Source organism: Miscanthus floridulus, chromosome 19, assembly GCF_019320115.1.
Source record: "Miscanthus floridulus cultivar M001 chromosome 19, ASM1932011v1, whole genome shotgun sequence".
NCBI lineage: Eukaryota > Viridiplantae > Streptophyta > Magnoliopsida > Poales > Poaceae > Miscanthus > Miscanthus floridulus.
Window position 1 is genome coordinate 31,079,701 of NC_089598.1, and position 22,379 is coordinate 31,102,079.

Genomic DNA, 22,379 nt, shown 5'->3' on the forward strand with positions numbered 1-22,379 from the left:
TTCAACTATCGATCGGTCTAATCCAGGCATCTCAGTATAATCCCAAGCAAAACAATCTTTATATTCTTTTAATAAATCTGTTACTCGCTGCTTACACTTGGAATCTAACTTAGCACTAATAAAAGTAGGTCTTGACCTATTACCATCACCAATATCTACTTCTACTAAATCATCTGCCGATGTGAACCCTTGACCTAATTTCCCATCATCGGCAAACCTATCCATTAAAACTCCTCTTCAGAACCGACTGCTTGGATCGGTGGAATTTCATAATCAGCAACTCTAAGGAACTCTTTTTCCCAAGCTTCTCCTGATATGCATTTAGTTCGCTCATAAGTATCTGATTCTGCCGATGCGATGATATAAGAAGAATCACCAGGGACGATCTCAATCTTATCCCCAATCCACTGTACGAGGCATTGATGCATTGTAGAAGGAACACAACAATTAGCATGAATCCAATCCCTCCCTAGAAGGAGATTATATGCACCCTTGCCATTGATAACAAAGAACGTCGTTGGCAAGGTTTTGCTGCCGATGGTCAATTCCACGCACACTGCCCCTTTAGCCGGTGACACATTGCCTTCAAAATCTTTCAACATCATATCGGTTTTGGTCAAGTCTTGATCCCCCTTACCAAGTTTCCGATACATCACATAAGGCATAATATTAATCGCAGCCCCTCCATCAATAAGTACCTTAGACACAGGCTGCCCATCAACTCTGCCCTTCACAAATAAAGCCTTAAGATGCTGTCTCTCGTCATCGGTAGGTTTCTCAAAAACGGCCATCATTGGATCTAGTGTTAACTGAGCTACTTGATCAGAGAGAACAACTTCTTCCTCATTATCAGATAGTGCCAAAAACTCCATCGGCAACATGAATACCATATTAACATCTGCCGATGGACCCTTATTTTTGTGTTTTACCTGCCACTGCTGATGACCAGGCTTTTCATTGGAGGAATTTTCCTCCTGGTATAAATCCTCCTAACGCTCACGTTGCATCCTCCTCCTCTGCGTCTTTGTCAGACCCTCTGGGCACCATCGAGGAAACTTGGTTTTCCAAACCGGCTGATAACAAGTCCTAGTTAGTTCTACGCAACGTATATTAGGGTCCCTGTAGAATATCTCCTCATCAGGAACTCTTGCGTTTGCCATCTCCTCAAGCTCCTCTTGATTCCTTGGAAAATATCCAGCGCGTTTACCAAGCCTCTCATGTACACTAAGTCTGCCCCCCAGCCGATCATGCACTGATGCTCTGCCTCTGATCGGTTCGTTGATAGACAAACCCTGATTACCACGTTGAAACATCCTTTCTGAACGATTGACTCCGTAATAACCATTACACTCAGGGCAATTTTCAACAGTTGGCAATTTAATACCTTCTTCCCAGCAATGGATGAAGAACGGACATCTCCAATGATTTTTATGTCGATTCCACTCTTCCTGACGTCTCATTTCTTGCTGTTGCCGATATCGGTCATTACGTTGACGCCAACCCTCCTGCTGCCTTCGATGAGTAATCACAATGCCAGGTCGAGGAGGTTTTTTGGAACTACTGCTTTCCCCTAGCAAACCCTTACTCTTTGCATCATCGGTAGTTATCCGATGTTGGGGGTCTACTGACGCGTTTTTCTCAGCAGCTTCTGATGTCAATACCTTGGTCTTTCCTTTGGCATCCAACATATTTGCTGGAAAAGGGTGTTGATCAATTTTCATCGGCTTCTGGGTCTTGGAAGTACCAAACTTAATTCTCCCAGATTCAATAGCCGATTGTAACTGTTGCCTGAATACCTTGCACTCATTTGTACTGTGTGAAGTTGCATTGTGCCATTTGCAGTACAAAATCTTCTTCAACTCTTCTGCCGATGGAATCACGTGATTAGGTGACAGCTTAATTTGGCCCTCTTGAAGCAGAAGATCAAATATTTTATCGGCCTTGGTGATATCAAAGGTAAACTTTTCTGGCTCTTTTTGACCAAAGGGACATGATATCGGCTTTTTATTCTTAACCCACTCAGCTAAGCCGATAACTGGTTCTTCATCAGAGTCAGAATCTCCTACCTCTTCAACAAATGATACCTTTTTACTCCAGTTCTTTTTAGGTTCAAAAACCCTAGTGTCCTGATCAGAGATCCTTTGCACAAGATGACTGAGGCTTTCAAACTCCTGAGAAGCATATCTGTCCTTAAGATGTGGCAATAACCCCTGGAAAGCCAAATCGGCAAGCTGCCGATCATCCAGCACCAGGCTGTAGCACTTATTTTTTACATCTCGTAACCTTTGTACAAAGCTCTCTACCGATTCATCATTACGTTGTCTCAATTTTACTAAATCGGTAAGCTTCTTTTCATGGATTCCAGCAAAGAAATACTTGTGAAATTGTTTTTCTAGATCAACCCAGGTAATAATAGAATTTGGTGGCAATGAAATGAACCATGTAAATGCTGATCCAGACAAAGATGATGAAAATAATCGAACTCTTAACTCATCTCTGTTAGCTGCCTCTCCACATTGAATAATGAAGCGATTGACATGTTCCATTGTTGATGTATCATCTTGCCCAGAGAATTTAGTGAAATCCGGTACCTTGTACCGATTTGGGAGAGGAATTAAATCGTAAGCAGGAGGGTATGGAGTTCGATAAGAATAAGTATTGACCTTGGGCTTTATCCCAAACTGATCCTTCACAATTTCTGCTATCTTATCGGCCCAAAAAGCATCAGCCTCCTGCTGACGAACTGGTTGAATTTCTACAGGAGGTGCTTGCTGACATCCCTCCACATATCTTTGTAGCCCACGGTCTCCAGCAATCGGCATATTTGCCGCTACTTGTGGTCCATTAGCCTGTTGGAAAGGATTCATCGGCTGGACTGCCGATGCTTGATTCTGGAAACCAGCTTGCATATGACCTTGTTGAATCCCTGCAACCTGCTGATTTCGCTGAACTGTATGTTGAACAGGTAACTGTCCTGACCAATCATTATTAGAACTCATCGGTACAAAACTTACCGATGGCTGGTAATTTGCTGATATTGTTGGATAATTATAACCGGTTTGAGGTATGAACTGAACCCCAGTTTGACTCATAGCAGGGGCTTTCTGCTGCATCGGCAGTACGCTCGCCGATGGACTTGAATTGAATGTTTGAATCATAGGCATCTGGAAACCTCCTGGAGTTGGTTGTACAGAAGTAGTTGCGGCATATTGAGGCACTTGAGCCATCGGTGAAACGGCCGATGATATAGGCGCTCTTCCTGCTGCATCAAATACTTGAGGTAATCTAGGATTGAAAGCAGATGACTCTGGAGGCATGCCATATCCCCACCAATTAGTAGGAATCTGGTTATTCTGAGACACAGGGCCTGACATAGCTGATGCCGATAGATCTGTATTAAGCTGAACTCGCCCTCCTGGTAACACCTGATCTGATTGTATCGGTGTAGATTGTATATTAGGTGAGCCTGCCAATACTGGAGGGGAAGTAACTTCTGTAGCCACAACGGCCGAAGGAACCGATGGAGTTTTTACAGATGCTGGCTCTGGTTGATGATAGGCAGGCCCAACGTAATGTGGTGCCGCTTGTCCTTCTTTGAGAGTTCGAACCACAGCATTATGAACAGTATTGGACAGCACACTGGAATGATTAATCAAAGCATGATTTACTGCAGAATTAACCATCTCTTGAAGTTTACCAGGATTGGAATCAAAGGTAACCTGCCGAGGTAACGGCAAATCTTGCTTCTGGATGACTTGTCCACTCTTGTTCAAGCTAAACGATCTCAGACAAAGCTGCTTGTATTCTTCTACAGCCTTTTCCATAGCTTGCCTCTGTTCTTCCTTGAGATCTTCTTCTGATACTGCGATGATGTTCCCTGGATCGATCTCGGAATTGAACATATTGATTGATTGGTCCCACTGGGCGTGCCAAAAGATGTGTTGATGCAAAAGTAGATCTGCAAACACAAAGGGCTAATACCCGAATCGATATCCAAAGCGTGCCAGTCGATTTGACCTGCTAATCGACAAGGATGAAGATACGAACACTTTGGTCCTGACAACAGCGATACGCCCGGAAGTCACGGCCAAGAGGTGTTCACGCGGAACTCGAGAATCGCCGAAGGTCGTACTGAAACGATGCAGCTCGCCGAATCAATGAGAACTCGTAAAAAGAAAGAAAATATGCAAATTGACGAAGTCGCCGAAAAGTAAGTAGATGCAAATAGGAGTAAAAATTGGTTTTGATATTGATTGATATCTTTCTTACATTGCCCCTTACTCCATATTTATACCCTGATCTAAAGAGACACAACCAAACACAACTAGGACACCAATCCCATATCTAAGGAAACACGTGACTCTTACATGAATCATACTCTAACTAATATAAAAAAAAGGAAATCAACTTCTATCTATTTCCCTGTCCACCTCAATTACGATGGAAATCTCACCGTCCTCCTTCCCATCGGCATACTCCCTATTTCATCGGCAGTAGTCTTCAAGCCTTCCTTCATCGGCATATTCCCTGTTTCATCGGCAGTAGTCTTCAAATCTCCTCTCATCGGCATCGACAATAACACCTCTAACTTCATCGGCAACGCCCGAATCCAAACCAACCTTTCCATCGACCACCACCAGCTATCGGCAACTATCTTTACAAGCTGGCTTCCATCGGCTATCAAAGTACACAGTAACCTTCCCCTCACCGATTAATCCACTCCGATCACCATCACGTACAAAAAACGGTGTCAACAGCCTCCCTGCCAAGAACAGCAGCGCAGGATAGGAGGACGAGCCCAGGGAGAAGGAGGCCGAGACGGAGGACGTCTGGCGCGGGCTGCAGCAGATGTGGCAACGGGAGGCGTGGCCGCGGCAGGCGTCGAGGCCCATGGTGGTCGCCGGCGAGGTGTCCTCGGACGCCGCTTCCGCCGCGTCAGGGGAGAGCGGCGGCAGGATGGGAAGGGCGCGGAGCATGACCGACGACGACCTGGAGGAGCTCAAGGGCTGCATGGACCTGAGCTCAAGGGCTACGGAGGTGGTTCGCGAGCTCGTGGAGAAGACGACGCAAAGAGGAGGTGAGAGGCACGGAGGTGACGGAATCCCTCACCGCTTGGCTCCGTTGCGCCCGCTCGGCCGAGCCCGGGAGAAACAAAAATCTTTTTTGTTCCCCAGGGCCGGGCCAAGGGGTGCTTTAGGGAGCGTGCAGGGTTGGCTTCCAAGCCCATCCAGGCAACAAAACAGCCCATATTGCACTCCTAGGGCGTAGTGGCCCAGTTGGGCTAGACAAATAAACGCGCCCTAAGAATTTGCGGCATCCTGGTGGCGTGCGCAGCCGGCCGGCGTTCCACCTGGAGACGCTGGCTCTGGCGAAGCCCAGCGGGGGCGACGACAGCAACCGCCTGGGTGTCACCGCAGGGACAGCTCGTTCCTTCTTTGTGGTTTGAAGATCGGTACGTACGTCGCCTGAGTATTTGTAGCGAGCTGGGCCTGGGTCCCATGATGGGAGAGTTCAGCGTGCGCGCGGGAAGCTAATTTCTGGCGCGCGCGGGGGGGGGGGGGGCAGCCACCGTGGTGAGCGATTCGGATGATGGCGAGCGGGGTTTGCTTGCTTTCTTTGCCTACCGAGATTTCAAGGATAGTCCACTTGCTATTATAGAAAATCAAATATCATATTTGCTGGAGTTCAATTTTTGCTCTAATAATCTAAATATAACCTACACAACATGGATACCACATCTGTTGGAGTTGCTCTAATTTTCTACCCTGTTCCTTGGTATCGGTAAAACTATTTCATGAGCCAAAAACAAGAGAGAGAAAATGGAGGGTGCAATATATATAATATTAAAATATTTTTCATGACCAATCAATGACACTTACTACGTAAGTATTATAAATTTTTATATTTCAGTTAAAAAAATAAATAGCGATTTGGGATAATATTAGGATTTTTATGATAGTGTGAGTATATACCAAATGATGCGGACCCACCGCCAGCCGCGTGGTCGAATCGCTGATGGTAACACCCCGCCAGACTGTGGAGAATTTTTTTTTCTTTCGCTAGATATCCCGAGATGCATCCGCGGTCCGCCGACGCGAAGCAGTGACGCGAGGGTCGTGTGGACTAGTAACGACTAGCGACTAGCGTCACGAGGTGTCTGTTACGGTGCGTGTTTGCTTACATCCTGCTGACATCAGTGCAAACGGGTTCCTAAATCCTAACGGCCCTGCACTGGTTCCATAGGGCCTACTGGGCTTGTAGGTCGAAACAAATAGCAACTGTGGGCCGAAGACGAAGCCTCACCACCGGGCCCTAAGCCAATGCAGCTTTTCCATAAATAAAGAAGTAAAATCCGAGCCACCGCCTTGCTGGCTTTCTTCTACAAACAATGCTACAAAAGTGCTGGCGGGTGATAGTTCAGTCGCTTTTACACTATTTTTTTTCTTTGTTCTATTGCAAATTTCATGTTACAGCTAGCAACTGTATGAACGCTGAAAGGATGACGGATGTACGTGCGCACAAAATCTTCAGTGTGGTGGTAGAAACTCAATTCTGGGGGGGCGATGTTAATGTTCTACAGCAAAACAAAGACATTTAGCCTGTTCGGCAGGCCTTGCTGGGCTGAATGTGCCACTCCCTGCGTCCTCTTTTCCCCTTCGCCCGCGCGGCTAGGGTTTCCCCGCACTCTCGCCGCTCGTCCACGTCTCGCGCCCGATTCTCGTCGGTCGTCAACGCCGCATCTCCTGGCCGCGTCGGTGGCCACTGGATCCGTCCGCGCCCGCCTCTCTACGCCGTCTTCCTCGTCGGGCCTGCGGTGACAGTGATCTCCGCCTCCTTCCCCGACCCCGCCTCCATCGACGGCGCCTTCGTCCAGCAAGATAACCCCCGGATCCCACGCCGCCGTCCTCTCACCCGGCCGCCTCTGAGCCCTAGCTCGTCGTGTTGTTGGTTGACCCCCACGCGGCTAGGGTTTCCCTGCACTATCGCCGGGCCTCGGTGACATTGCTCTCCGCCTCCCTCCCCGACCCCGCCTCCATCGACGGCGACTCCCTCCAGCACGGTAACACCCGGGATCCCACGCCACCGCAGTCTCACCCGGCCGGATCTGAGCCCCACTGCTTCGTCTTGTAGGTTTACCCCCGCGCCGCACCCCTCATCACCGCCAGGACCCGGTCGACGTCTGCTCCTTCTAGGTGTTTCCGAGCCGCCGTCCTCCTTGCAGGTCACCCTGGGCGCTTTTTCACCGAAAGCCAAACATCGAACCGAACCGAACCGAATAGTCGGTAGTTCGGTTTTTGGTTCGGTTTCGGTTTCCAGTTCTGTGAAGTTTGGTGTTCGGTTTCGGTTTCGGTTTCTGTGCCATACCGAACCGAAGTACCAAGAAACCGAATAGTTGGTAGTCCTGCTGGCTAGAACCTGTTTTTTTCCTATTGTTTATCAAAACTAATGGAGTACTGTGGTTTATTATCAAGAATGAATTACAAATTTGTAATATTTGATTTGAGCATTGAATTGTTAAGTTTGTAACAGTCTTGAGTCTTCAAATAATATACTGTGCTGTGCTGTCAGTTCTAAATCCTGTCTGATGTTTTCTTGCATCGGTTTATTCGGTTTTAACAGAAAAACCGAACTAAAAAACCGAACTGAATTTGGTCGGTTTTTGAAATTTTAGCAAACCGATCGGGGGTCATTTTCTGAAAACCAAAATTTTGGAAAACCGAAGAAACTGAACCGAACCATCGGTTAAAACCGAACGCCCAGGCTGACTTGCTGGGTCCCATCTTTAACATTGCAGATTTGAAGCCTTATTTCAGAGAAGAAGATGAGCTTGAGTCGAGGACGACTCAGTTTCAAGAGGGGGAGGATGATGAGAAAATCACTCCTTCGGATGTACCCGCTGATCCTCCAACCATCATGCAAGGTCCAATGACCCGAGCTCGAATGCATCAACTCAATTTAGAGGTGAGCTCGTTCTTAAGCGATCCTTTTCATACTTTTGAGAACATACTACTACCTAATGATGTTATCTTGCTTAGGAACATTGGATAGGGTCATGAGGGACTTAGAGGAAGAGGTGGAGGCGATGATGACCAGCAAGGACGTCCAACAGAAACCGGAGCCCTGGTCCAACATGATTTCGAGTCTGCCTCGGCCTCCAGGACCAGTCTGCCTTAAACTGGTCACCCAGGACGCATCCGGACTCTGTTTTCGACGATCCACATATGGTTGGAAAGCTAATTTGATAAGAAAGCCAATCCAAGTGGTCTCACAGCAAAAGATCTTCGGAATCCACGGGAATTGTCGAAACAAGTCAGCGTCTAGAATCCACGGGACGAATTGCAGGGTTCGATCTTTCTATCTGAAGCCGGATCGGTGTGTCATTCTCCGCCACAACGATAGTTACCTCTACCTGGCAGAAGATCGGGATCCCCATTTCCATTAAGTGGTAATCAGAGCTAAGGTATACCGTCAGGTTCACATTTATCCCCTAGCTTTGAGTGTTTCGCATTCGTCACATAGTCCAGTGTCATACTCGTTTTTTTCTTATCCGACAACCTTCCGCGTCATAGCCTTTGCATATTTCAGTTTCAGAGTTTGTCGTGCTGAGTTTGTGTCCCTGTCGAGGTCTTGTTGCTGGTTAGGTCGTGTTAGAGTCCAGTTCGTGTGTTTCCCCCATCGTTTCCATCAAATCCTTGCTGCTATGACCAAGTTTGCGCGCATTATTCCCGTTTTGTCCTCTAATTCGGAGTCAGTTCGTAAAACTGGTCTAGTTTTCACATACGAACTCAGATTTCGACGTTCCATATATCAAAATTGATCAGAAAAAAATTTCAGATCCGTTCGTCCCCGCGTATGCGGTGTCAGAAAATTTTATTTTGGCCAAAAACTGGTCACAAGATCCTCTTGTCGTGGTCACAAGCTTTTTGTCAATTTTGAGCACATCTTCTGAATTTTCTACAGGCCACGCCTTTCACTTGTTTAAGCTCATATTTTCTGTGGTTACTTCTTTTGTGCTCCGAAGTGAAAAAAATATCAAAAAAATAAAAATAAAAAGTCGAAGTTTCCCAAAAAAACAACGACAACCCAAAAAATAGAAAAAAGAGAGGGGCAAAAGAGGAACAATATCTAAAGGAGCACATAGAGAAGGCCAAAGTGAGTTGTGTTAGCGTGTGCTTTTTGGTTCCTTGTTTGTGTTGCTCTTGCTATCCACCATACTTGTTTTTCACACACCTGGCACCTTGCTATCCACCATACTTGTTTGTCACACACCTGGCACTTGGAACATTTTAGACCAGCAATGAGAACAAGTACTTTGGACTATAATTCAGCGTTACTTTCTGTTACTGACTAGTGTGCCAAATATACATATTATTCTTTGTGTGCCTTCCAAGCTCCACAAACTCTTCAGATCAGTATAGAAAAAGGCTCTTGCAATCTCGGTACCACTGCCTCACATGTATCACGAACCAGCCGCCGTTTGTACCGCCCACTGCTTGTGTTGGTAAGAACTTTGTAAGAGCTTGGTAAGACGCTTCCACTTGCTATGAAAAGTGACACCACTGCAACCACGTAATCATTTGGTAGGGATAACTTTCACCGTTTGTTCCTGTTTTTGTGTTTGCAATGGCAGGAGGTGATCAGACTGGAGATAATAGTCCCAAGGATTTCAACGAGTGTGTCAGCCAAGAGCAACTGCAAGCTGCTATAGAGAATGCCCAAAAAAGGATGAATGAGGCCATCAGGAATGCCATCACTAACGCACTCATTGAACTCAACATTGGCAACAGCATGAAGAGATTGGACAAACGAATTTCCACGCTAACCGATAAGGTTACTGAGTTGGAAACCTTGGTGGCGGTCAACAACGATGTCTCAGGCAGCAACACGGATGGTCTCTTACCAGAAGACACGGTGCATGATGCTACTGGGAACATAGATCGAGCAGCCTTCCGACAAGCAAGATTACGACAATGTCTTCGCCGTAACACGACAGGTATGGGTGGTGTCCACCACCATCAAGGTAATAATCATCGTGTGCCCAATGATCCTTATGCTAAGATTAAGTTCACAATACCACCTTTTTCGGGTCATTATGATGCTGAGGGATATCTTGATTGGGAGATGACAGTAGAACAAAAGTTTAGTGCCCACCTTGTGCCTGAGCATCATAGAGTTCGACAAGCTACTAGTGAGTTTAAGGACTTTACCATTATTTGGTGGAATGGGCTAGCTGCACGGAATGTTTTACCTGGTACGTGGGAAGAACTTAAGATAGCTATGCATGATCATTTTGTTCCTCCTTCTTATCACAGAGACTTGCGTAAGAAATTGATGCGTTTAGAACAAGGAGAGAAATCTGTATAGGATTACTATGGTGAGCTCCAAAAGGGATTGATGCGTTGTAGTGTTATGGAGGGGAACGAAGATTCCATTTATCGTTTCTATTTGGGTTTGAGGCGCGAGATTCAGGACATTATAGATTATAAAGAATTTAACACTATCAACCAGTTGTTTCAGTTCACTATGCTTGCAGAAAAGGAATTGCAGGGGCATGAATAGTAGAGCAAGAGCAAGGTCAGCACCACATACACGCCACACACGGCACCATCTTCGGGGCTGACCAAGCCAACCACTTTTCGGGCACCTCCACCAGCGAGCAAGCGACCAACAGCCTCTAGAGTTACTGCTACACCTAAGGCACCTCCCGCACAATCTTTAGATTTAGGTAAAAATTCTTTGCAGGTGCCTACCAAGAGTGCCTCATCCGTTGCAGCGATGGAACGCACTTTGGGCATTCAGTGCCACCGCTGCCATGGCATTGGCCATGTGCAGAAGGAATGCCCAAGTCAGTGGGCATACATTGCTACAGAAGATGGTTACATCCGCACCTCTGACATTGAGGATAAAGAAGACTAAGATATAGATGAGGAGGACGGTGAAGTCCTTGGTGACGAGGCCACGGTGGCCTATAGGAGCATCATTGTACAGTGGGTGCTCAGCTCATAAGTACAGCAACCTAAGAAGCTACAACGCCATAACTTATTCCAGATTTTCTTCATCATCAGCAATCGTCGAGCACGTGTCATTATTGATGGAGGTAGCTGCAATAATTTGGTGAGTTCTGAATTGGTCAAGAAGCTTGGCTTGACCACACGTCCGCACCCATATCCATACCATATTCAGTGGCTAAATGATTCTGGAAAAGCAAAGGTAACACAAACTTGCAGAGTTTCATTTTCCATTGGTTATTATGCTGATTTTGTTGATTGTGATGTGGTAACTATGCAAGCCTGTTCACTCTTATTGGGTCGTCCTTGGGAGCATGATAATTATGCTGCACACCATGGTAGAAGTAATAAATACACCTTTGTGCATAAAGGAAAGAAAATTACTTTGGTACCTTTGACCTCTGCTTAAATTGTACAAGCTAATAGAGAACGCGCTGCTAGTTTGAATGACGTTCAATCTGAAAATCAGCAAGTTGCTAATTCTATTCTCCCACCTAAAAAGGATAAGTCTACATCTATTTCTAAGGCAGAAGGGATTAAATTTGGGTGGTGTTATGCTTGCAACAAAATGTGACTTTGCTGAAATTTCTGATGATGACATTTGCTATGCTTTGGTATGCAAACGAGCTATGTTTTTGCTTGATGATATTGCTAGCTCGGTGCCTCCTACTGTCACTAACCTTTTGGAGGAGTATGAGGAAATTTTTCCAGCTGAGATACCCCCGGGGCTGCCACCTATGAGAGGGATAGAGCATCAAATCGATTTGATTACGGGAGCAACCTTGCCCAACCGTGCTGCCTATCGAACCAATCCTGAGGAGACCAAGGAAATTCAGCGGCAAGTCCAAGACCTTTTAGACCATGGGTATGTATGTGAAAGCCTTAGTCCTTGTGTCGTTCCTATACTTTTGGTTCCTAAGAAAGATGGAACTTGGCGTATGTGTGTTGATTGTAGAGCCATCAATAATATTACTATTCGGTATCGTCGTCCTATTCCTAGGCTAGATGACATGCTTGATGAGTTGTGTGGCTCTATAATTTTTACCAACATTGACTTGCGAAGTGGCTACCACTAAATTAGAATGAAACTTGGAGATGAATGGAAAACCACGTTTAAAACCAAACTCGGGTTATATGAGTGGTTAGTAATGCCTTTTGGTTTGACAAATGCACCTAGCACTTTCATGCGCTTAATGAATGAGGTTTTAAGAGCTTTTATTGGTCGTTTTGTGGTAGTTTACTTTGATGATATATTGATTTACGGCAAGTCTTTTGTTGAACATATGGATCACTTCCGTGCTGTTTTAATGCTTTACGTGATGCACAATTGTTTGGTAACCTTGAGAAGTGCATCTTTTGCACGGATCGAGTTTCTTTTCTTGGCTATGTTGTAACTCCATAGAGAATTGAGGTGGACGAGATGAAAATTGAAGCCATAAAGAGCTGGCTGGTTCCCCAAACCATCACACAGGTGAGGAGTTTTCTTAGTCTTGCAGGATTCTACCACCGCTACGTCAAAGATTTGAGCACCATTACTGCCCTATTGCATGAGTTGACGAAGAAAGGGGTGGTGTTTCATTGGGGAAAGGCACATGAGGAGTCCTTTGACACTTTGAAGAACAAGCTCACACACACACCATTGCTGCAACTTCCAAACTTTGGTAAGACTTTTAAGCTAGAATGTGATGCTAGTGGAGTTGACATTGGGGGTGTTTTGATACAAGATGGTAAACCCATTGCTTACTTTAGTGAAAAATTGCATGGCCCTATTCTGAATTATTCCACGTATGATAAGGAATTGTATGCACTTGTCCGTTTTTTTGAGACGTGGCGTTATTATTTGTGGCCTAAAGAATTTGTTATTCTTTCTGAGCATGAATCACTTAAGTATCTTTGCTCTCAACAAAATCTAAATTGTAGGCATGCTAAATGGGTTGAATTTATTGAATCTTTTCCTTATATTATCAAACACAAGAAAGGGAAGGATAATGTGATTGCTGATGCTTTGTCTAGACGATATACCTTGCTGTCCCAACTTGATTGTCGGATTTTTGGGCTTGAATCAATAAAAGAACAATATGCGCTTGATCCTAATTTTAAGGACGTGTTGCTGAATTGTAGAGAGGGACATACATGAAATAAGTTTATGATCAATGATGGGTTTTTGTTTAGAGCTAACCGCTTATGCATTCCAGTTGGTTCCGTTCGTCTTTTGTTGTTGCAGAAGTCACATGGAGGCAGATTGATGGGACATTTTGGTGCTAAGAAGACGGAGGAGGTATATCGTGTTGGAGTCACATGGAGGCAGATTGATGGGACATTTTGTGTTGGGTTTGCCAAGAACTAAGAGGGGGAGGGATAGTATTTTTGTGGTGGTTGATCGTTTTTCTAAGATGGCACATTTTATTCCTTATCATAAGAGCGATGATGTTGTTCATATTGCTGACCTTTTCTTTCAAGAAATCGTTCACTTGCATGGTATGCCTTCTACTATTGTTTCAGATGGCGATGCAAAATTCTTGAGTCATTTTTGGCGCACTTTGTGGAATAAATTGGGGACCAAGCTGTTGTTTTCTACAACATATCATCCCCAAACTGATGGGCAAACTGAGGTAGTGAATCGAACATTGTCCACCTTGTTGAGAGCAATTTTGAAGCGCAATTTGAAGATGTGGAAAGAGTGTTTGTCGCATGTGGAGTTTGCATATAACTGGGCGGAACATTCCACCACCAAGGTAAGTCCCTTTCAGGTAGTGTATGGTTTTAACTCCTGTGCTCCTATTGATCTTTTGCCTTTACCTACCACTTAAAGAACACATAGGGATGCTAGAGAGCGTGTTGATTTCATTCGTAAGTTGCACGAAACAACTCAAGCAAATATTGAAAGAATAAATGAAAAGTATAGAATTACTGGTAGTAAAGGTAGAAAAAAAACTTGAACCTGGTGATTTGGTTTGGTTACATCTGAGAAAAGATAGATTTCTTGAGCTGTGTAAGTCTAAATTAATGCCAAGAGCAGCTGGTCCTTATAAGATAATTGAGAAAATAAATGATAATGCCTACAAACTGGAGTTGCCACCCGAGTTCGGGGTTAGTCCAACCTTTAATATTGCAGATTTGAAGCCTTATTTGGGAGAAGAAGATGAGCTTGAGTCGAGGACGACTCAGTTTCAAGAGGGGAGGATGATGAGAAAATCACTCCTTCGGATGTACCCGCTGATCCTCCAACCATCGTGCAAGGTCCAATGACCCGAGCTCGAATGCGTCAACTCAATTTAGAGGTGAGCTCGTTCTTAAGCGATCATTTTCATACTTTTGAGAATAGACTACTACCTAATGATGTTATCTTGCTTAGGAACATTGGAGAGGGTCATGAGGGACTTAGAGGAAGAGGTGGAGGCGATGATGACCAGCAAGGACGTCCAACAGAAACCAGAGGCCCGGTCCAACATGATTTCGAGTCTGCGTCGGCCTCCAGGACCAGTCTGCTTTACACTGGTCACCCAGGACGCATCTAGACTCCGTTTTCGACGATCCACATATGGTTGGAAAGCTAATTTGATAAAGAAGCCAATCCAAGTGGTCTCATGTCAAAAGCTCTTCGGAATCCATGGGAATTGTTGAAACAAGTCAGCGTCCAGAATCTGTCTAGGTGCTGCGTCACCGTATTTGGTCCAATGGGCCGTGTATCGTCTTTGAGCCCGTTAGGGGGGGCACGTCTAGGGTAGGCGACAACCCTAAGACCTATATATTCATACGCCTCTGCCGTCATTAGGTTTTGGGTTTTGCCTAGATTAATCTGTCAAGAACAGTTTTGCCGTTCATCGGTTTGTGAGACCCCAACATCGTGAGATTAATCATTCATCTGCAATTTGGTTGTTCTCTTTCTTGTTCTTGCTTGTGTTCTTCATTGCGCAGGCAGGGATTAGCCTTCTTGGCGAGGTCAACCAGATCCGTGTATCAGTTGATAACCAGAGGAGTTGTGGTGCTAAGATTGCAGGGTTCGATCTTTCGATCTGAAACCGGATCGGTGTGTCATTCTCCGCCACAACGATAGTTACCTCTACCTGACGGAAGATCGGGATCCCCGTTTCCATTAGCAAGGCAGATAATTTTACGCCAGTGCTTACCTCCCCACGATGGCGATAACTACTACTAACACCAACAAGTCTACACGGTCACCATGCATGCTGTTAGATCTTAATTGGCCTTGCTATAATTTTATTCGACTAAAGTCAATAAATCCTAAGACCTAGATTAAATGTTATGTATGATCAAGTACGCAATGAAACAGAACAACTACTTCAGCTACTTCAATACAAGTAGATCTGCTTCCGAGTGGCCGTTCGCCGGACTGAATTGTGTGCCTCGGTCTGCATCGACGGTGGTTCACAACATCTCAGCAAGCTCACTATGTCACCTAGTGGGCAACAACTCCAATGATTTCTTTCTTATTTATATGATCAATATGATGTCAATGGGTAGATCACACATGTATATACTTCACAAACTTTTTGCTAATTTTCGGATTTAATTATGCCCGAATTTTCCTAAACATCTAACGATCCAAAAACCCTATAATAGGTACATTTTGGTTACTGGTTTTGATGTTGCTTCGAAGCCAAATGTATTTGATTATATGAATTACAAATGCTGGCATGCTAATATGGTCTTGTGGTTGACAACTATGAACATCTTTTATATTGCATAAGGAAAGGCCAAATAGTTTACTCTTGAACAAGAGCAAGTTTTCAAGGTTGCTGAAAACCTGTTTCGAGATGTCATAATAAATGTTTTAGGTGAAAACATTGTGGACATCTACATGTTGTCTTTTGCCAAAGAAATGTGGGAAGTGATTGAGACAAAATTTGGCGTTTCCTAATGCTAGGAGTGAGTGCTATATGACTACAAGATGACCGATGACCGTTCTATAGTAGAACAGGCACATGAGATAAGGAAATGGCAAAAGAACAACATTCCCCGTGTGTGTTGCCTAACAAGTTTCTGGCTGGTGGTATCATCGCAAAGTTACCACAATCATGGAGGGAATTTTCCACTGCTCCAAACACACAAGCGACAAGAGTTGCTGACCTTAATGGATCTCTTGATGTTGAAGAGAAGCCTAGGACAAAGACACTCATAGGAGAAGAGTTGAGTCTTTGTATGGTCCGAAATAAGCACCTAAGCAATGGCATGAGAAGTTTGACAAAACTTTGACATATGCTAGTTTTTGTTGTGAATGAGGCTGGCAGATGCGTGTACTATTTCTATGGTAGGGGTGAAGGTGTGTTCTTGATTTCGTATGTCGGTGATGTACTGATCTTTGGAATCAGCCTTAATTTGATTAAAGAGGTGAAGGACTTCTTGTTCAACAATTTTGTGCTCTCTCCTTGCTCCCGGCGTATAGCACACTCCTGTTCCTGGCAATTCAATCCACGACGAAGGAGAACATCTACTTTAGTAGTACATGTACGACTACTTTCTTATGGTTGTTCGCAGGACTGTATTGCGTGCCTCGTGTTGCATCGACTATGGTCTACGATATTAGTAAGCTCCCTATGTCGCCAAATGGGAACGAAGTCGCGGCCTTGGTCCTGTCTTAGGGTATATTGCTACAACTCCAATTGTTTTATTTCTTTTTATATGATCAATATAACGTAAACGGATAGATCACACGTGCACATGCTTGTCAAAAATATTTTACCAAGTTTTTGGATTAAATTATACTCAAATTCGCCTAAATATCTACACATGCTACACCGAGGAACTTCAACAACCCTAGGGCACTTTTCAAGTTGTGAATTAAGTGTTCGGGGTATTCATAGGTTAGGCGAGTCAAGACTCTAAGGGTTAACATGAATCAATAGATTTTTATGGTACACTACATGTCACAATAGATGGCAACAACTCCATAAAAGAAGCAATGAATGAAACAGACATGATATAATCAACGGGGACAATGCTCTTGCTGATATCTTTGTAGGCCACAAGGATCATGGGAACTTCATAAAGATTGAACTTCTGAAAATTGTAGAGACCGACCTTCTGAAAACTACTATCACTAGATATGTTGTTAATTAAAAATTGTTTCTCATACTTATAATACTAAAAAGCTAAAAAAAAGTCAGGCTTCATCTTGAAAAAACAAGCAACATGTATGCCATTCGCCCAATTTAGGTTACCGCACTAGAAAACCTAATTATTCCACAGTTTAGATGTTCCTAGGATTAGTCACAAATGAAATTAGAATGCTAGATGCTAACAAAATGTTGGCAATATTTTACTCAAAACTCAAGAACGCAATCTCAAGTATGCAAGCAAAACCTTAGATCCCCGAGTTTACGGAGTAGAGGAATAGAAAAAAAAATACAAGAATAGAAAAGGAATAGGTGTGTATAACAAGGGAACCTAAAACACTGCAATTTTCAAAGATTTGGTGTTTGCGCCAAAGGAATATGAGCACCACGGGAATTTAAGGATTAGTGATAAACATAATTGCTTGGACTAAACAAGAACTACATAAAGAATTTTTTTCTTTCATAAAGTAGCATATATTAGTTAATAAATCAAGATATCCTGGTCGGCCACTTATGCTAGTGCTTTGTTGAAACCATGGACTCTAGTTTTTTAGTGTTAATCAATTTGTGCTTGGCGGTTGCTTCCATGAAAGCATGCGCCAATAACATTAGTAATCATGAGTCTCTCAAACTTCGTGAAGAAACTGGAACCAAGAGGTGGCGGTGGATTCTCTCATTCCTTCAAAACGTACAAGCGCAAAATCCTCCGCTCTAGAAAAAAATTCACAAATCCTCCACTCCAAACGCTACTTTAGTGTTTGAAACTACATGAATCTGATTCCTTTAGAATTCCTTTGAAGATCCTGTAATCCAAACAGAGGCTTACAAAATCTAGTTTTGACTGAATATTTTTATAACTGGAAGAATATAGAGTCAATAAGGATTCAATGAGTTGACGCATAAGGATTTAGACTAACATTGGTCATGTTCGCTTATGCTGAAATTTGGCTTATGCTGATGCTGATGCTGAAATATTGTGAGAGGAAAACACTGTTCTATGGCTAAAAAATAGCTCAAGTGAACAGGGTCATAATTTGCAGAAGAAGACTAAAGAAACACTTTGTAAGCTCAAAAAAAGCTATAAGCTCACACGGTACAATGAAACGCTGCAAGAGGATTCCATTGTAGTCTTCCAAAGAAGGGAATTACGAAAAGGCACGGGTGACAAAAATTCTTCTTGAACAAGTCTCCAAACCCGACGATCTAGAAAATAGTAGATATTTTTTCAAATAATTCCAGCAAGCACATTTATTTCACCTCACAATAGTACAGAATGAAACAACATGATATAAATGACTCTCCCACAATGTCAATAAAGAATGGTGGAAATAATGATGAACTCATACTTGATGAACCATCCACATTATTAGTTGTGATCAGTTTGATTATCTGCATGATTAAGCTTGAGAACTTGACTCATCATTATCGCTGCCGTCTTCAAGGAAAGGGTAATCCGTGTAGCCAACAACAGGATCTTGCGTGTAGAAGGCAGAGCGGTCATACTTGTTCAGTGGCGCATTCAACTCGAACCTCTTAGGCAGGTCCGGGTTAGCCAAGAAGAGTCTTCCATATGCAACAAGGTCAGCATAGCCTTCTGGCACTACCTTGTTGCCTTCCTCCCGATCGTATCCGCCAGCAGCGATAAACGTGCCGTTAAACGCCTTTCGGAACAGCAAGAGCCTGTGAGGGATCTGCCTGCGGCCGTCGACGATCGCCATTCGAGGTTCCACCATGTGGCAGTAGAGAAAACCCTCGTGCTTGTTGAGCTGCTGGATCATGTAGTGGCCAAGCGCCATAGGATCGGAATCCACGCAATCCACGAAGTCAACAAACGGCGATAGCCTGATGCCCACGCGGTGCGCGCCCACCTCGCGGACAATGGCGTCGATGACCTCCACGGCGAAGCGGCACCGATTCTCCAGGCTACCGCCGTACTTGTCGGTGCGGTCATTAGAATGATCGAAGTTCATGTGTCGAAGTATGATCGGAATTCCAACTTACGGGCTGGAACATCTGGAGTGTCCGCGGTTCGGGTTATGTTAATTAACGCCCTATTACCGTGTAATCGTTCTATAAATATATCTTGTAAGCCACACGGAAAGAGATGAGACGACTCGTTATATTCCCAGCGTTTTGTAAAATCTCCTCATATAATGAAAATCGATGGTTGATGCTCGTGATTTTTCCCCACAAGGGTTTTTCAAGTAAAAATTTGTGTCTCAGGTTCTATCTTTATTTGCTAACAGCATCAGAAGCACTTTGTATATGTTAGGTTTAGTCCCACATCAGTAATTAATGGTGGGAGAGCACAACATATAAGGCGGGGACAGTCCTCACCTATCAGGCTAGTCTTTTGGGTTGAGTTAGGCCTAAGGCCTGGGTATGTTGTGAGCTCTAGTGGACCTGGGTCCAAGGGGCGCCGGCTCGTGGGTTTATAGCGAGTTGGGCCGGATTCTGCTGCGCACTCCCAAATCGGTAGTTGATGGTGGATATAAGGTGGGAGCAGCCCTCACCTATCAGGCTAGTCTTTTGGGTTGAAGTTAGGCCTAAGGCCTGAGAATGTTTTGAGCTCCGGTGGACCTAGGTCCGAGGGGCGCCGACTCATGGGTTATAGCAAACTGGGCCAGATTCCGCTGCGCACTCTAACAGTATAAATTAGTTGGAAGTTAGCATACACCAATATAAAGATACACCAGAGCATCTCCAAGTGTTTCATATAATTCACTTGCTAAACTATGAGTTTACCAAAGTTGACAAAATAAGTAGCAACCTTTGCCCCCATCCACTTGAGCTAAACAGCAGCGGCTGTAGCTGTTGGAAATAATAGCAATTTAGTAACGCGTAAATTAATTTCGACAATGAGAAAAAGAACAGCAGCATGTATCGTAGATGTGTGATTTAACACTAGCACTATGACCCAAGGCAAATTTGAACTCTCTAGTGCTAGTAGCAGTAGAAACATAAGAACGAACAACAGAGAAAGAATAGACATTCTTACCGTGAGGTTGTCGGCGCTAGCAGTAGCGCAAAAGAAGACAAAGCAAACCGTCGATGAAGATCGGCGAACACTGGCGTAGAGGGAAGAAGACGTCCAGCGAACAGTCATGACGGTGCTTCCCAAAAACCAGATACGCCCCCTACCCCGTGCAAGGACACAAGGAGACGAAGGCTTCGAAAACCTACTCTCCCGGCGCCGATGTCATGTCGGCGGTGGGATGGGAAAGATGGCGGCAGCGCAGTACAGTGGCAAAGGGAAGAGATGAATTCTCTATTTTGAGGACGACGTCTCGTCCCAATATATATACACGAGTCGCAGCTAAGGTAAGTAATTAGCCGCGCAATCACAGCACTAATGGTGATTGTTCTGTCATTAGTTGACTAGAACAATTAGAGCAATCACCATTAATACGGGAATAATTGCTTGCCAAAATGGACCAGCGCAATTTTCTTCATGCACGCAAAAATATAGAGTAGCAAAAGGAAGCTACACACCCGCAAGGTCGAAGCGAGAAATCGCCAGACCATCCACACGCATGACGCGCGCCCGTTCCCATCGCCTGCCCCGGCGAGGCGAGCGAGCGAGCACGTATTTCTTCCCTTTCCTCTCCCCAATAGTTTCAATTAGATGGAGCCAATTCAGCCCTTTAAGTTGGCCTCAACTCCTTCTAGAGTAGCAATGTGGGACTAAAATCCCCCACCATATCATGCATGTATGAGTGGGCGTTTGAAATTTATTTGGAATTATTATTTGGGCCAACCCAAATCTTCTAACAGAAGCTGGCTGCTACAGTACTCCCCCGAGGAGATTGTGCCCGTAGATGGTTGCAGCGGCGGCTCTTAAGCTCTTCCGAGCACCGCCCTTATTTTTTCTCCATCTCTAAATGTTTTCTATCCTAAGTTCCTATATGATCTCTAAGTGTTTTCTATCCTAAGTTCCTATATGATTTTTGCATTGGGAACAATAGACTATTTCTAAAACAACCGAGCCTTTCATGTTTTTTTTTCTTTTCTTACCCCCTTCTCACATGGAACCCTATATTTTATCCTACTTATCTATCCATCTTCTTCTTCATGGGCACGCACGCGGCATGCCATGGCCGGCTGTAGCCAGCCCCATCGAAAGACATGCCATCATCCTCACCATTCATCAAGCCAGTCCAAAACTTGAATTCTCCATGATTTATATTACAGACGACAGAATGATTGATCAATACATGTCAAAAATATATCCATAAGACGAGAAATTTAAGTTGCGATATAAAATCAAAATGTCGCTCTACATATTGATGTGTTGTTCATCCAATAAAAAATAATCACTAACCCTAGCCTGGCACAGCCAGCCATGGCAGAGTAGGGTTGTTCCTACGGTTGGGCATGTCCAGGGGCATGCTGAGAGCAGCAGACGCGACGATGGCAGAGGTCCGAGGCCAGTGGCAGCCTGACAAAGGCTAGGCGGTGTCCTGGTGAGTCCGCAATGGTCCAGCAAGGAAAGGATTAGGAGAAGCACGTACCTTGGGACTTGGTGGTGGTGGTAGGAGGCCGGACAATGGTGGTAGGAGCTGGGAACACCATGACTTGCACTAAAAAACAGAAAAAGGCACGAGGGGGCGGGAGTCAGGGGAAAACTCGGAACCAAGGTAGATAGGGAGTTCCTATCAAGCACGAAAAGTTACAAGTTGGACAAAAGTTTAGCAACTTTTTATTTTTAAGGAGATGTTTTACGAAGTTATTGTAGGGGCATTTTATTTCCTTTGCTAAAAAAACTCTAATAGAGAGTTCATTCGGTATTTAGAGATGCTCTTATCTATCTAGAGTATTTAATCTTGAGAAAAGTATTCACTAGATGGAGACCGGCGCCGGCTCCGACTCCGATCGCGACGAGCACGTGACATGACGACCACCACCTCGTCGCTCGCGCAGCAGCCGTCGACGCCGCTCGCGCCGCCTCGGCGCCAGCGCCAGCGTGTGCGAAGCCGCGCCTAGTGCCTCCCTGCCAATAACAGCAGCGCATGATAGGAGGACGAGCCCGTGGAGGAGGAGGCCGAGGCGGAGGACGTCTGGCGCGGGCTGCAGCAGATGTGGGAACGGGAGGCGTGGCCGCGGCGGGCGTCGACGCCCGTGGTGGTCGCCGGCGAGGAGTCCTCGGACGCCGCTTCCGCCACTTCAGGGGAGAGCGGCGGCGGGATGGGAAGGGCGCGGAGCATGACCGACGACGACCTAGAGGAGCTCAAGGGCTGCATGGATCTGAGCTCAAGAGCTGCGGAGGTGGTTCGCGAGCTCGTGGAGAAGACGA

At 44.9% G+C, this 22,379-nt stretch overlaps 1 protein-coding gene across 1 annotated transcript; it reads right to left on the minus strand.

Moving 5' to 3' along the window:
- Positions 1 to 18,257: 18,257 nt before the first annotated feature.
- LOC136525827 (putative 12-oxophytodienoate reductase 5) lies at positions 18,258 to 19,056 on the minus strand. The gene has a single exon (XM_066518683.1). It carries the CDS (start codon positions 19,054 to 19,056, stop codon positions 18,484 to 18,486), a length of 573 nt encoding a protein of 190 aa, XP_066374780.1. The 3' UTR covers positions 18,258 to 18,483.
- Positions 19,057 to 22,379: the final 3,323 nt, after the last annotated feature.

Coding starts and splice junctions, on each gene's coding strand:
- LOC136525827 (XM_066518683.1), bottom strand. CDS start 19,056: ATGAACTTCGATCATTCTAATGACCGCACCGACAAGTACGGCGGTAGC.